At 37.3% G+C, this 15,484-nt stretch overlaps 1 protein-coding gene and 1 long non-coding RNA gene across 2 annotated transcripts; both read left to right on the forward strand.

Moving 5' to 3' along the window:
- Positions 1 to 7,806: 7,806 nt before the first annotated feature.
- On the forward strand, positions 7,807 to 8,382 carry LOC110902740. Its single transcript, XR_002571380.2, has 3 exons — positions 7,807 to 7,965; positions 8,045 to 8,174; positions 8,338 to 8,382. It is a non-coding gene; the product is annotated as an uncharacterized LOC110902740 (long non-coding RNA).
- Positions 8,383 to 10,813: 2,431 nt separating this feature from the next.
- LOC110898000 (probable CCR4-associated factor 1 homolog 10) lies at positions 10,814 to 12,328 on the forward strand. The gene is made up of 2 exons (XM_022144737.2): positions 10,814 to 11,070; positions 11,229 to 12,328. Exon 2 carries the CDS (start codon positions 11,288 to 11,290, stop codon positions 12,104 to 12,106), a length of 819 nt encoding a protein of 272 aa, XP_022000429.1. The 5' UTR covers positions 10,814 to 11,070; positions 11,229 to 11,287; the 3' UTR covers positions 12,107 to 12,328.
- The last annotated feature ends 3,156 nt before the right edge of the window (positions 12,329 to 15,484 follow it).

Here is a 15,484-nt window from a genome sequence, read left to right on the forward strand (position 1 = left end):
TCACGTGGTTAGAAGTGATCCTCAAAAGTCTCCGCAATCCCCGCTTATCATTAGTGTACTTTCCCAAGCGTAATGCAATCCGCTTAATCCAGAAATCAACTATACTGGTGACTGAGGTGGAGGAGGAAAGAAAAGTATACTGTTAACGTGCGTGAGTCCCTCCTCGAGCTTGTATATACGTTGAAGTAATTATTTGCTCTGTCGCTCGATAGTTTAGAAATGAGCATCAGAATCCCGGGAATGGTGAAAGAACAAAGGTCAAGAGCACAAAGGAGTCTTGATGTATGCGGCAGATCAAAGCATGCTGGTGATAGACAGGCTGGAGAACGTGGTATTTTGCATAAACTTTTCAGACAATATGCGGTCTTGTGATGTAGACACTCAAGTCATGTTTTCGGTTATGTAATGTTTCGCAATTGAAGTTGCCAATTGTGGCGTCAGCTCAAGCTCCAACATAATGTGACTCATATCCTTAACTGCAGTTGATGTTACAGGAGCAACTCATATCGCGTGTGGCCTTTATAAGGTTAGGGTCTAACTTTAGCATATGTACAATAGGAATCATCGAGATGGCTCGTCCGACATTGTAGAGGTGAATGTAGCAAATGGTGCGACCTGTGCAGTTGGGAATATGCCGTTGTAGCAGATGAATCGTTATGCGGGTGCTGACCTGAAGTACCTCCCTGAGGTGCGGTTATATTCTGAAAGGAAGCTATAAGCATCTTGGCGCAATGGGCGTTGGTCTTCATAGGGGAAAGGAGCAATGTCAGCGGTTGCGGGTGTAAAAACGAACATCTCACAAATGAGTAGATTGGCCGATGCAGGTAGATATAAGGGGTGCAATGTATAGCAGACCAAAAAGAATCAGGATCGTGATCACGTAAAGGTGTAGGTTCAGCAGGCGCAACATCAAGCTGGCCCAAATGGTGTAGCAGCTGGCTCGAGTGCAGGCTCCGGGTCATGTAACGGTGTGGTGAGTATCAGTGGTGAGTGTGGGAACAAAGGTGCTTCCATATGAACTGAAACAGGGACTGAAACAGGAGTCACAAGGGGGCGTCACAGGAAACTCGAAAAGTGGGTGACCATTAGCATCGTCTATCCACCCATTTCGGGTGTGCGTATCGAGGATCAACATGGGTCGCAAAAGGCACATGATCGAACTGTACAGGCACAGGGTCAGGAAAAGGGGCAATAACAGGATCAGTAGGAATATCAGCAATGTGAGGGGCATCAACATGAGCATCAACAGCATGCTCATCCTCCAACAGTGGATCAACAATAGGATGATCATCGATGTGTATATCATCAATCAAAGGATCAACAGCGGGTACATCAGCATGAATAAGGTCATACTCGAATACGGGGTCTGGAGCAACTACTGGCTCGGGGCCACTGCAGGCTCCGGATCGTCAAACTTCATCTCAAAAATCTGCGGGATCAGCAAACATGGGGTCAACAGGGTCTCTCATGGGCTGATCTAAGTGAATAAACTCAATGTTATGATCGGGATCAAAGCCCGGTGGGAAAACAGGATCCGAATCGTCCTCAATGTCATGACCATACTCAAAGCTAGGAGCAGGGGCAGGTGCAGCGGATGATGCCATATCAGGGTCAGTGTCGTGCGAATGATGTTGCACTCCCTGCGCATGTGAAGGTGCAGATGTCACGGACTCAAAGGAGTCGGGGTCGGTGAGTGGATGGGTACCTCCTCCGCAGGAGCATCAGTGAGAAGTAGGAGATCACCAGCAGCAATAAGGGCCTCACCTTCCAAGTCATTCTCGAGTGGGTCCTCATCAAACAAGTCGACGTCGTCGTCAGCGCCTACGTCAAGGGGCATATCAACAATAGGGTAAGCGACAAGGGGTACAGGGGCAGGGATCACCGCGAGCGGCAACTCTCTAGTGATAGGGCCATCAGCGGGCTCAGCCGTGACATCGGGCAGTGCAAATGGCTGGAAGTCGTCATTGTCCGTGTTGGTAGTATCCGAAGTGTGTACCTCACTTTCTGTCATAATCTCATCGTCCGACACGATTGCTAAAGGATCCGAGGTGTCCGTCACTTCAGTATCTGAAGAGGATGCCATGCCATCTTGTAACACAAACACACACATGCACAGATAATAAATCACATAATCAAATAAACACATTAGTCACCAGTTAAGCAATCAAATAGTTCTTAGTCCCACTAGCCAAATTCCTCCCAGTCTCTAAGACTGCTCTATCATCTACCTCGACCTCTTAGATCGAGCCTCGGCCTCCAAGACCGAGCCTCAGCCTCCAAGACTGAGCCTACTCTTCCTAGTCTCACTAGCCATCTACCTCGATCTCTTAGATCGAGCCTCGGTCTCCAAGACCGAGCCTCAGCCTCCAAGACTGAGCCTACTCTTCCTAGTCTTACTAGCCATCTACCTCGATCTCTTAGATCGAACCTCGGTCTCCAAGACCGAGCCTCAGCCTCCAAGACTGAGCCTAAAAATAATATATAAAATGTGCTCAACATTTGTTTGTAAAAACGTTTTGGATCTGGACTTAAATGGTATGCAGTAAAAATGTTTTCGTGAGAGCCCTAGTGATCATAGTCTAGACTCGAGAAGGAATCCTAGTTCGCTATGATCAGAGCTCTGATACCAAGCTGTCACACCCTGGCTTTGCGGAAGCGTGGTTAAATTGGTGTGACTTCTTAATACCATAGCTTAATCATAACAAAGCTATATGAAAATAAAACCTTGCAAGATCATCCATTGATTTATGTTTTAAAACAAAAGTAACACAACATTGTCTTAAGGCGTTGACTCATGCAACGGAAACTACAACCTGATAACATAAAACATTGTTCGGAAGACACAAACATCAACACGAAATAAACGCAGTTTAAGGACTGTGACTCGTCCAGGTAAAAGTCACATCCCCTAAACTTGGATGACCTCCGAAACTCTTATGCAGCGGGAAAACGTAACATACCGTGCCAGAATCCTTAGTTCCCTGAAATACATGTAAGTTGGAAAAATCAACAAAAATTGTTGAGCGAGTTCATGTGTAAGTGAGTAAGTAAAACCTTTGTAAAATGTCTGTATGTATGAAAATTCCTGGTATGTAGCAATAAGGAAAAAGAGATCAATTAATGTGTAGCTAATACATTAATAAGTGAAATGGCCTAGGAAGCACTCAAGCCTGTAACGCGTATTTCATACCGGTCCTTCCGGCGGAACGACATAGTCACCACATGCAGCCACACGCTGGCTCATGTGTGGGGCTCGCAACACCCGATAGATCTATCACTCATGCCTCTCGGTCCTTATACAAGGATAAATGGTCTTACGATAATAGCCTACCCATTCACATGATCTAGGCAATAACCCTCCTTACGCTATCCATACCATGTAAAAAGTACTTGTAATCATAGTAACATGTATTTCACCCCTGCAGTTTAGAAAACTGAAAACAGTAAGGAGAAAAGGGGGGACATGAACTCACCGAAGTGCGTCTCTAAAAAGTATCTCCCAGTCAACCTGCTGTGCGACGACCTACACGTACTAACTTCTATTAGACGGACGGCCGTGCCTTAGCTTAAGGGTTAATGTCTTTGGGAAACAGTTATGCAACTATTTCGTAATTACACTTTGGAATTATTTGGTAAATATATTCCTTCCCAAGGATGGGGGTTTTAATACATGTGCGTTTATACAATTTCCAAGACTTTATTATTAAGTCCCACTTAATAAATATACTCTAATTCTTTTGTCCAAAATATTATATCCCCAAAATATAAATATCTTTCCCAAAAATATTATATTTTATTCCATTTGTCTAAAATACTCTACTTCCAAAATATAGATATTTTTCCCAAAAATATATTATTTATTCCATAAAATTTTTCCCCAAAATAACACTCGTAAAAATACACACTTATGAGTATTTCCTAAAAATGCGTGAGTTATGTTTAAAGATCGGGTGGTATTAATAATACCGTTGTAACTTAAATATTTATTGTGAAGGCGTTCGTATTACTTTGGAACCGTGAATATTCAGTGTATTCTAGTAATATTATTTTTACTCAAAAAAATAATATTTGTATAATTCACAAAATAATCATAAAAATTACACAAGTGCTATTATGGAAAATATATATTCTAAATATATATTTTAGCAAGTTTTATTTTGTGAAAATCCCACCTCCGACACTTGGTAATTTTGTAATAAAAATCATGGCGAACTTTATTTGGAAAGACAAGTAAAAAAAATATATTCGTAACACTTGTTGTAAAAATATTTCTAAGTGTTATATTTCTGGAAAAATTTCGTCAGAGTTTCCTCTGTAACTGGAGGTGGCCACGCTTTCAAGCGTATCATTTTCTTTTATAAATTTTAATCAACAATGTTCCCAACATCAACAACTAATATTTCAACACTAAACTAGTAAAAAATATACGTAAGTCGCAAACACATGAACTTGCGAGTTGTGTAAAAATGTGTAGTAACTTTTCAACCCATTTAGTGGATCTTTCCATCTCTAAAAATAAAATCATTTTCTTGAAGATCTTATTTTTAAAGAAAATGCAAGTTTACATCTTCTTGGTTAAAATTACAAAAATATTTCATTGTTAAATCCTTTCGTTACACAAGTGACTACACACTTTTTGGTTCACAAAAATGTTTTTATTTCAAGAAAGATCTGGCTTTTAAAATATGAGTTCATCATACACTTGGTTCTTCAAAAATACCACTTGTAGATCCTTAGATCTACTAGTTTAGAATTCAATTTCATAAGAAAAATCGTTTTTACACAAGTTAATGTTTGTGAGTGAAAGGGTTCGTCATCTAGTTATTTTTACACTAAACATAGTGCTAGTTCATGTTTTGTGAACATGCTCTAGCGTGGTTCGATGACGATCCATTCCCATACTAGCAATCAACAATAATAATAAATAATCATATTAAAACTAGATTTATAAGTTTTACACTATTATTTATTTATTAACCACTTTGTTTATCTTATTTTTTTTTAGACTTAAAACTTGATCTCTAGTGTTCATAATTTTCAACCGACAAAATTCTTATTAACCACTTTAAAATAGATCAAAAAGGCGTTTAGAGTCACTTACTACTAGCTCGAGGCTAGGGAAGAAACTAGTCGAAAAACGAGTGGTTAATAGCGTTGTGGTGAGGTCCTTGTGATTCCGTAAGCACCGGATCTCCTCGTATGAGCTCTAGCACACTTAGTAGTATGTAAAATGGGGAAATCAAAAATTGAAAGTGGATGGAATGTTGTGAAAGCTCTCGGCCGTAAGTCAAGGAAGGGAGAAAGAAAGAAGTTTTTTTTTTTTTTTTTTGTGGTGATATGAATGATCATGGGGGGACCCTTATTTATAAACCAATCAAACTTAATTATCCAAAGGATATCATGTTATCTAAATTTAGGACATGAATTATTATATAATCACAAGTTTGTGGGTGTCCCACATGGGAAACTTAGTTCGGTCAAGGGGGAAAGCAAGTGGGTGTTTGGGGTTCCTTATTTTGAAGAAAAAAGGACTTTTGAAGGGGTAAAAGTCCTTTTAAGAAGTGTTTGGCTTTCCATTTTAAGGGCAAAAGTCCTTTTTTGAAGGCAAAAGTCAGGATTTCCTGACTTATTTTTGTCAAAAGGACTTTTGGAAAAGTCAGCAATAAGTTAAGCCAAACATGCCCCAAATGGGTTGGATTCTAACTTATTAGTTAGTAGGTAGTTAAGATTTATTAGAAGGTTCAACCATTTACTAGTGTGTTATGTTCCATAGCGGGTGTTAGGGTATTCGGGGACCCTAACTGGCTCAGAAAAGAAAAACAATGTTGTGACAATATTTTTATGTCCCGGGTTAAGTCCGATTGTACGGTTGGATATTACTCCGTTAAAGCGCTAAATAATTATTTAAAGTGTCGTTAATATTATTTTTAGTGACACAATTTATTCCCGACACTTTGGAAAGTGTCTTAGTAATATTATTTTTTTTTCAACTTTTTGCACTTTACTAGTTTAGGTAAATGCTGAATTTTTATTTAAAGTGCAGAATATTGTACTTAAAGTACGTTTTAGGCACATCCGGTCACTATAATTATCACCTAGTGACGCAGTTCTACAACCCTTCTATCCCTACACTCTCTACTAGTGTAGTAAACTATCTCCGGCTCATACAGGCCTTAGAGGCAGTACCTGCCTAGTGCTAGCTATGTCAGCACGTTTAATAGGTTATCCGCTTATTGTGCTACTGTGCTTTTGGTGCATCAAGGTTGTCACTAAGTTCTGTATGTAAATAATGGAGTGACAGCAAATAAAGTATGATGCAAGTAAGTACATGTATCGGTATTCAGGTAGCAGTTTATCCACAAGGGCAAGCAAGCACAGTAATTAAGCAGTAATTAAATATTAATTAAGTCGTACGGATACCTGATTTGGTGAGGGTTGTCACAGTTTAGTGGATACATATTTCACTTGCCATACATGACATTTTGTTTACACATTACATGATTGACATTTTGACATGGTTTTCACAATGACATTTGAAAATTGGTTTAGACATGGGCAATTTGCATTGGTGGTTGTTTGGGTAAGTGATTTAAGTAACGAGGCGTGTGTAATGTGATACAAGCATGGTGGATACGCCGCTGGTACTTCCTATATATAAGTGCTTGTATTATATTACATGTCGTAGTGTTATTTAAATCATTCAATTTGGATTTACACATTTTACACAAATAACATATTTTTCACAAGACATTGTTTTACAAAAACAGTTTGTATTATACAAATTCATTTTTTTACTTGGTTATTCATTTAACCTTACAGTCATTCTTTTATCTATACATATCTATCATCGCTTTTCAAATGATTTATAAAACAAAACATTTTACAAGGATCATGACTGATTTTTGTTAAACAACTTTTTCTAAACTTATAAGTCATGAATCCTAAATCAATAAAACCTATGTACTCGCCGGCATTTTATGCTGACGTACCTATTTTCACATGTGTTTCAGGAGATGATGCATAGGATTAATCAAGATACACATAGGCGGGCTTGGGGCCTTAGTGACAATAAAAGATACAAGACTAGTTAATTTTGTTATACTTCTTTGTTTGTTAAGATATTGTAACTCTTTAATCAATAAATCAACATTTCTATTTTCCATGTGTTATGAAACAATGATTCTGTTACAACACTCCCCGACGTTTCCGTCACGTTTTGTTGTTTTACGTGGTTGGGGTGTGACAACTTAAACATCCATTGGATAGTTTTAATCGATCGGACATTGAATAGTAATAGCGATCGAGTTATTACCCTGTTTGTTGTGGCAGCGTTTAGTGATTGTGTGTGTTTTGTAGTAATTAAACGATATTTCAGCGTACAAATTGAATTTGAACGTTGAACCAACTCCAGAAATCAAGTCCCACACCCCTCTATTTATATCTGGAAAATGGGTTCCCCCGCGTGTCGCGCCAGGGACAACTGGTCCTGGCGCGTGGCGCGACGAGTCCATTTCTAGCATAGGGTTGCTTCGTGTGTTTGTAGCCTGGGTGAGTCAGCGGATCAATGAAATTCTCATCCTACAACGAACTGTGAAGATAATCGTCAATTAGGGTTTACCTCCCTTGAGTTTTAGGGGCCCTGATCCTGATTCTGATTGTTCTGAAAATTTTAGGGTTTATGCAGAATTACTTGGGGGTCTCAATTAGGGTTTCCTATTGGACAATTAACATAATAAATAATAATTTTAGTGAGAGTTGTTACAACTCGGCTCGTTTAGTTACGAGCGAGCTGCGATCTATTTGAACAAAACCTAAATGTTGGTAAATATTTTAGGCTGCTTATGGTTTTCTCTTCTCCAAGACATATAATGGCTGCTGGAGGATGCTTAATTGTCTTGGAAATCTTCTACAAAATGGACTTCTCGTTACTGGGCTTTTTGATTTGCTGCATTTTGTTAGGATTCGGTATGTATATGGACATCAATTTCATATTAAATACATTTGTTTTTGTCACTGTTTAACAGCTTTTACTTTGATTTTGTAGGAATATAGGAAGCAACGTCTTTGGATCGTGGGAAAAAGATAATGTGCATAGCATTGATATTACAAACGGGATTTTTGAGGACCAAAATGAGAGGTCTCCTCTTCCAACATGAAGTATTTGAGACTCACAGGTTTGTTTCATTATTCTAATTTTTAACGGGTTGACGGTTTAACTAAATAGGCTGACCCGAACATGACCTGTTTGTTAAACGGGTTAGAAATGACAACTTAAAATCTGATTATTTTGATGTCATACTTCGGGTCATTTAGTGAGTTTTTATATTTCTGTTGCAGAATCGTCGTTTTGGCTATGCACATCATGAGTGTATTGGAAGCAAGTGTTGTAGAACTAATGATTCATTAATTCTTAAGGGTAGCTTACGATGGATGTAGTGCACAAGGCACAAATCAAATTCGGCTTCTCTGAAAATCTTTCTTGGAGGTTATTTTTTATCTACATCTCAATGTATATTTTACTAAAAATCGAGTTGTGAGTAGTAACATACAATTGATCAAAATCAAATCTACCTCACAGTTTTTTTATATACGTATAAACGAAAGATGTTTATCCTTTTCGTTATTTTAGTAATATAACATGACATGATTATTTTTATCTACGTTTACACAACCGTTCTATACAAAAGCGCACATGTGAGATATAACTGTTTTTTTTTCTTTACCATGACAAAACGAATCGATATCGTTCAAACAACATATGAGGCGACAAAACAGACGCACCCGTCGCAACGCGCGAGCATTCCCACTTGTACATATATGATTAGCAAAATATACATGTTTACTTATACTTATAATATGTTAGAACCCCGTATATTACACGGGTTGCATAAATGTATTTTTGTATAATAAATAATAAAAAGATGTATCTTAAAAAAACTCGTATATTGCACGTGTTGAATACAATATACTGTCATATGTGTCACTTCCTTGTGCGTTCTCATCTTATTTTCCTATTTATCTCTTATATTAGGTTAAAAACACATGTATTACATGGGGTTGAATTTCGTTTTTATGATACATTCAAATTATGAGATACAATTATTTTAGTTAGTTTTATGCACCTTGATGCTTATTTGTTTATTTCATTTATAAAACACTCGTCTCAAATTTGTATTCAAGAGAGTTTACGGTACAAAAAGATGGAGATCGATTCCCATGTTTTTATATATTTCATCATTTTTTATGAATTATACTGTAAAATCGAGAATCAAATCTCTTTGAATGGAGTATAGAATTGTTATATTTAAAAATTGTGTTCTTTCTAAATGTTAATGCAATGTGCGATAAATGATGAGTTTAAACCAATTATAATAGTACGCTTAACATTACAAAGGTGAAACTAAGCTGTCTAGATTTGACATTTGAAAGAATTATGCGATTAATGGTGAGTCCGAACCATTATACCAATGCGTCTAAAAACGCTTACAAGTTTACTTATACTTATATTTATTTCAACAATTCCAAAAGTTATCATGCCCTACAAACGACAACTTATATCTTATTCGGTTAGCGCAAAATAATATTTTGCTAGAATAAAATTCTAGGGTTTCAAATATATAATAGCTTTTATCGGAATATTTTATTAAGTAAAATATACATATTTTTAATCTAACAATATCCAAGACTTATTTTGCTAACAAAAATACCATATTTTCCAAATTTTTGTATTTTGTACATACTTTATATTTTTCACAAAAATACATATTTTTCTAAAACCTTTCAAGTAAATATTTTTACTAAAACCTTTCAAGTAATTTATGTTTTTAACAAATCCTTCTAAATCGTTTAAGCACATAATCAAGGTTCATATTAGCAACAGTATTCATATCATTATGTTCATATCATCTTCATGTTCAAAAACATGTTCATAAATCCAAGTTCATCCTCATACACATATTTGTGTATATCAATCGTCATATTCATCAAATAACAATCCTATTTTCAATAAGATTCATCAAGATTTATCTTTTCTATCATCATCAACATACATACACATAAGCATTTTTTTCATGTAAACTGAGGCAAACCAAATTCTCTTTCGGTTTACGTCAAGGTTTAATACCGACATTCGTTTTTATCTCTTTTGGTTGCTTACTAAGTGCATGTATCGTAATGAAGCGAACTGAGACCAACCAAATTCTCGCCACAAAGCACAGAGTAAAAATACTAATTATTAAGGGGGTCGGGGCACCACTGTGGTGGCCCTTGTGACACCGTGACCATCGTGGTCACACCAGAGCAACATGTGTGATCACGATAAATTTTTTCCTCATGGTGATAGTGGCCACAATTGTGATGAAGCTTGGCTATTTGATATGAATGGTATACAACGATGTGATAAGTGTTGCAAGTATTTTATATATACACAATCTTTCGTTATATTTATATACAATCATGTTACACCTTAATATATAAAGAAGTGACCCACAATAACCTTTTAAAAGGTATCGTTGTCATGTTTGTAGCATCATGATATTGTTTTTAATAAAACTAGTTACAACAACTTGTTAGAAACACCTATATTATTCTGAATTTATTATTCCCAAAACTTATTTAACTTCATGGGTCAATATATTAGTTATATATTTTTCTCAAAGTCTTCTAATACAATTTGAAATCTTGGAAATCATATTCCAAAAGACACATTCAACAAAACTATACTTTTAAAACCCTCAAGTTATACTTATTCCAAACACCAATATTTGATTCATAACTATATAAAATACGGTCAACTCTAGGGTACGAAGAGGTGTCACACCACACCAAAACGACGCCGTATCACCCGTTTTCACCACTCACGATGTCACTGCCTCTCAGTTGATTTAAGGAGCCTCTACTCCCCACCCATCTTCCCTATCATCTAGACCCCTCTATGTTCAAATCCGTTGACCCAAATCAAACCCTAAAATTTTCAAATCTTCAAACAAACAAACAATTTCACACCGATTCTGATTCAGACCTTCAAGATCTGTTTGATTACACCCTCAGATCTCACCCTGTTCCAAAAAGGTAAGATTTTTATTGTTCTTTTAAAGATTTTAATCACCCCTGTTCTTGATCTTCAAGATTTGTTCAATCTGATGATAAAGATCGAATCTTTTTGTGTTTTTCTTTGTGGGTTTTGTTAAAGGTTGATTTTTATTTGTGGGTTTGTTGAATTATTGCAGATCTGGTTCAGTTTTAGCGAAAAAGTGAAATACCCATCAAGAAAAATTGAATCTTTAAGATGTCTGATGTTCTGAAAAGTGAGTCTGTTCATATCAGAGAGGTATGGAATGATAATCTTGAAGAAGAGTTTGCTTTGATTCGAGAAATTGTTGATGATTACCCTTTTATTGCAATGGATACCGAGTTTCCTGGTGTTGTTCTTCGTCCATTGGCACAGTTTAAGAATATTAATGATTATAATTATGTGACTTTGAAGGATAATGTTGATATGTTGAAATTGATTCAATTGGGTCTCACTTTTTCTGATGAAGATGGGAATTTACCCACTTGTGGGACTGATAAGCCTTGCATTTGGCAGTTTAATTTCCGCGAGTTTAACGTTAATGAAGATATCTTTGCTAATGATTCGATCGAGATGTTAAGGCAGTGTGGGATTGATTTCAAGAAGAATAGTGAGATGGGTATTGATGCGAATCGGTTTGGGGAGCTTTTGATGTCTTCTGGTGTTGTGTTGAATGATAATATTTGTTGGGTTACTTTTCATAGCGGGTATGATTTCGGGTACTTGCTTAAGTTGTTGACCCGTAAAGAGTTACCCAAGTCTCAAGCCGGGTTCTTTGAGTTGATCAAGATTTACTTTCCGATTATTTATGATATTAAACATCTGATGAGGTTCTGTAACCATCTTCATGGTGGATTGAACAAGCTTGCGGAAATCTTGGATGTTGAACGGATTGGCGTGTGTCATCAAGCAGGGTCGGATAGTTTGCTTACGTCTCACGCGTTCAAGAAGTTGAAAGAAGGGTACTTTAATGGAAACACAGAGAAGTATGCTGGTGTTTTGTATGGTTTAGGGGTTGAAGATGGGGATAAATAAGTAGCAGGATATGTAATTTGTGAGATTCAAGTTTGTTTGATTTAGTATGGATTCGTGTTTAAATCGCGTGTACACAATTGGCAAGCGAGTTGTTGCCTGTTTGATGGTCTTCTTTTCCAGCTTTTTATGTAACCAAATACCTCAAGGGTCTTGTAGTTTGAGTACTGTAAATTGTTACAGTTAGTGTTTAAATAACAATCTTTAACTTCTCAATTTGTTTTACTTCTTGATTCTTGTTTTTTGTTCTGTTATAACATATAATAAGTACTTGATAAAGATGTGATGATGGTGAATGATCATAGGTAGGTTGATGGTGGAAGGAATGATCATGGCGGCGACAATGTTGGTTTCTCTTAGTTTAGACATGGTCATATGATTGTGACAATGGTAGTTTTGTAGCGAGTACCCATATTGTTTGATAAGAACATTTTGCTCCAGGCGAGACTTGAACCCATGACTTTCACTTTGGAAGGCCATGTGGCTGCCAATGTACCAAAAGGCTATCGGCTAGTGGTGGGGGTGTTTAAACCTTTGTAGGAATGATGAAAGAGCCGTGCTAGTGGTGGTAGGTGAACGGTGGTGGTTTTTAAACCGCGGTAAACATGATGGTGGCTGGATCACCGATATCGATGAAGGGGTGAAGATAATTTGGTTGCTAATCTAATTGGGGGTGGAGCGAAAATTCTTTTGTTTATTAACTTGGTACTTTGATTTCAAACATATAATTAAGTGTTATACGACTAATAGGTTTTGTATTAAATGATTAAAGATGTCACACCATGTTTAGAAAGCAAAAGAGGGACCACAAGACTCCTTAATTAGCTCGTTTATATTCGTTTTTATAAATTAAATATGAAGTACAAACATTTAAACAAACAATTCGTATGTGTACTATATAAGTTTTTGGGAATTACACTTGCTTAATAATATTTAAAGGCTTAAAAACAATAAGTTACATTTAAAGGCTTAAAAACATTAAGTTACATTATAATCTAATTAACTCATTTGTAGTAACGTTTTTTTGAATGACAAAATTTCTTTAAATCCTGTCGTTTTTGAGACTTAAATCCAAGATATCCCTCTCCCAAAATGTTTAAAGGCTTTGTCGTTAATCAATGGGGACTGGGAGCTCGTATTTAATATTTGTACGTAGGGTTAAGAAGATGTGAGAATTATGATCTCAATGAGTAGACCTTGTGATCTCAATGAGTATACCTTAGTCCTTCTAGTGCATTGGCAACCTCATGATGGGTTTAAGTCTTGAGTCATGGTTTTATCACAGCTGGTCTAGGTGAGAGGTTTCCTTTGAAATGGTGGCAGATCGAATCATCAACGCTGTTTGCGTTTGCGGGCGTGGTGCCCTTTTGCCATTGGTCTTTTACAGTCTTAGACCACCCGTAGTGGTAAACAAGAATAATGCCCCCAACATGGGGCATTATACGCCACGTGTCAGCCTAGTCACACATGGGGCATTATAGAAAAATAGGTGTAGTGGGGCATTATCCTAATAATGCCCACTCAATCATTTGATAATTATTATTTTTTAAATATAAAAGATAAAGTCTTCATTAATTTAAAATAAAAATTACAATACTTGAAAAAAATACAAAAAAAAAACAGAAAATTAAAAAAACCGAAAAAAAAATAAAAAAACTAGATGATCTAAAGTCCATATTTTTCTCGTATTTTTTGGCGACGCATTTGAGCCAAGATCAACGCGTCGCCTTGGAGGTGGTCGATCGGTTTGGACAAAAACTCAATGTCCTTTTCCATTTGTCGCGCCTCTTGCAACTCGTTGAACTTTTTGGTTTCAACTACTCGGTCTTTCATAATCTCCCAACGTTTGTGGCCGAGGTCGCGAATATCTTGGAGACGACGGTTCATCTCCTCGAAATCATCCTTTAGGTCGAGATCGGAAGACGACTCGACCGTTTTTTTCCCGGTTCCCTTTCTTCTACCGGTGGGTCGGACCAACTCTTCTTGAATTTGCTCGTCAACGTCCAACGTTTCATTTAAATCAACATTACGGGCATCGGATGTCGGAGTTGACGGGTCGGCGGAGGATGATGTTTTTGACCTTTTAGCCCGGCGTCTACTACTTGACGTCATTGGATTAACAAGCGCCCACTTTGGACTTTTTCGTAGTAGCTCCCAACACTTATAGTACGTGAAAGGGCTTTTCGTCCTATCGAACTCCTCCAAAGTCTTTGTTAAAACCCCGACGTCACATTCACCGCTCGGGCGATTATCGTAGTTACGTTGGTAAACTTCTTGAAACGCGTGACATTTGTTGTTGATGTCGGTCCATTTGCTAGAAATTGAATCCTTGTCCCGATGTTCGCCTTGACCCCACGAGCTAAAAAAGAGTGCACGCACCCTATCCCAAAAAACGGGGCCCGTTTAAAAGTTTGCTACAAATTTAAAAACAAAAATAAAAACATAAGTTGAAATTAAAAATATAAAAAAACAGAAAAAAAAAACAGAATATAAAAAACAGAAAAAAAAAAAGAATAAAAATCTGAAAAAAAAATAAAAAAAATTACTTACCGGTATCTTCGTCCTCCGAAATATCGAGCCACGCCCGAGTCAACGTGTATTCCTCGTCCTTCGTCCATTTAATGGTTGTTTTTGCACGTCGAGGTTCATCCTTTTCCTTCTTCTTATGCGACCTTCTGCCGCGTTTCGATTTGTCTTGCACCGGTTCGGGTTGCGACTCCGGCACGACCTCGACATCGGGTTCGGATTCGGGTTCGGGTTGTGACGGTTGCGACCCGCCGGCTTGACCAAAGCCGTAGGTGGGAGGAACAAACGGAGGGGCGCCACTCAAGTAAGCCGCGTAACTTAAAAAGCTCGGGTCCATGTCTTGTAGGTTGTACGGGGTTTGCGGTTGGGTTGTGTTCGGGTTCGTGGGTCTTGCGGGGCCACCAAACGGGGGTCGGTATGGATGCATGCTTGTAAAAAAATAGGAGAAAGTGGATGTTTTTTTATAAAGTAATAGAAGAGAGTGGGTGAGAAAGTAGTAGAAATTTTATAAAAAATTGGAGAAAAAGGGTTGATATATATATAGTGGGTAAAATTTAGAATTAAAAAAAAAAAAAACACTTTTGACCGTTGCCAAACGGTCGAATTTCGCCCCCCTTTTCTAATTTTCAGCGTTTTTAAAACCACGCCGGGGTGATTTTTTTTCAAAAATAACGCCCGGAAACGCCGCATGTAATGGCTATGGGGGCGTTTTCCAGCGTTTTTTTTTCAATTTTTTTTAAAAAAAGCCCCGTTACGGGCAGACTTACCATTAGGTTTACCGGATAATTAGGCTTTTATTGGTTGTAAAAAAAAATCATCAATTCACATTAATCGTCTATAACTTCCCTTTAATTC

This window comes from Helianthus annuus, chromosome 13 (assembly GCF_002127325.2).
Source record: "Helianthus annuus cultivar XRQ/B chromosome 13, HanXRQr2.0-SUNRISE, whole genome shotgun sequence".
In the NCBI taxonomy this organism is placed as follows: Eukaryota; Viridiplantae; Streptophyta; class Magnoliopsida; order Asterales; family Asteraceae; genus Helianthus; species Helianthus annuus.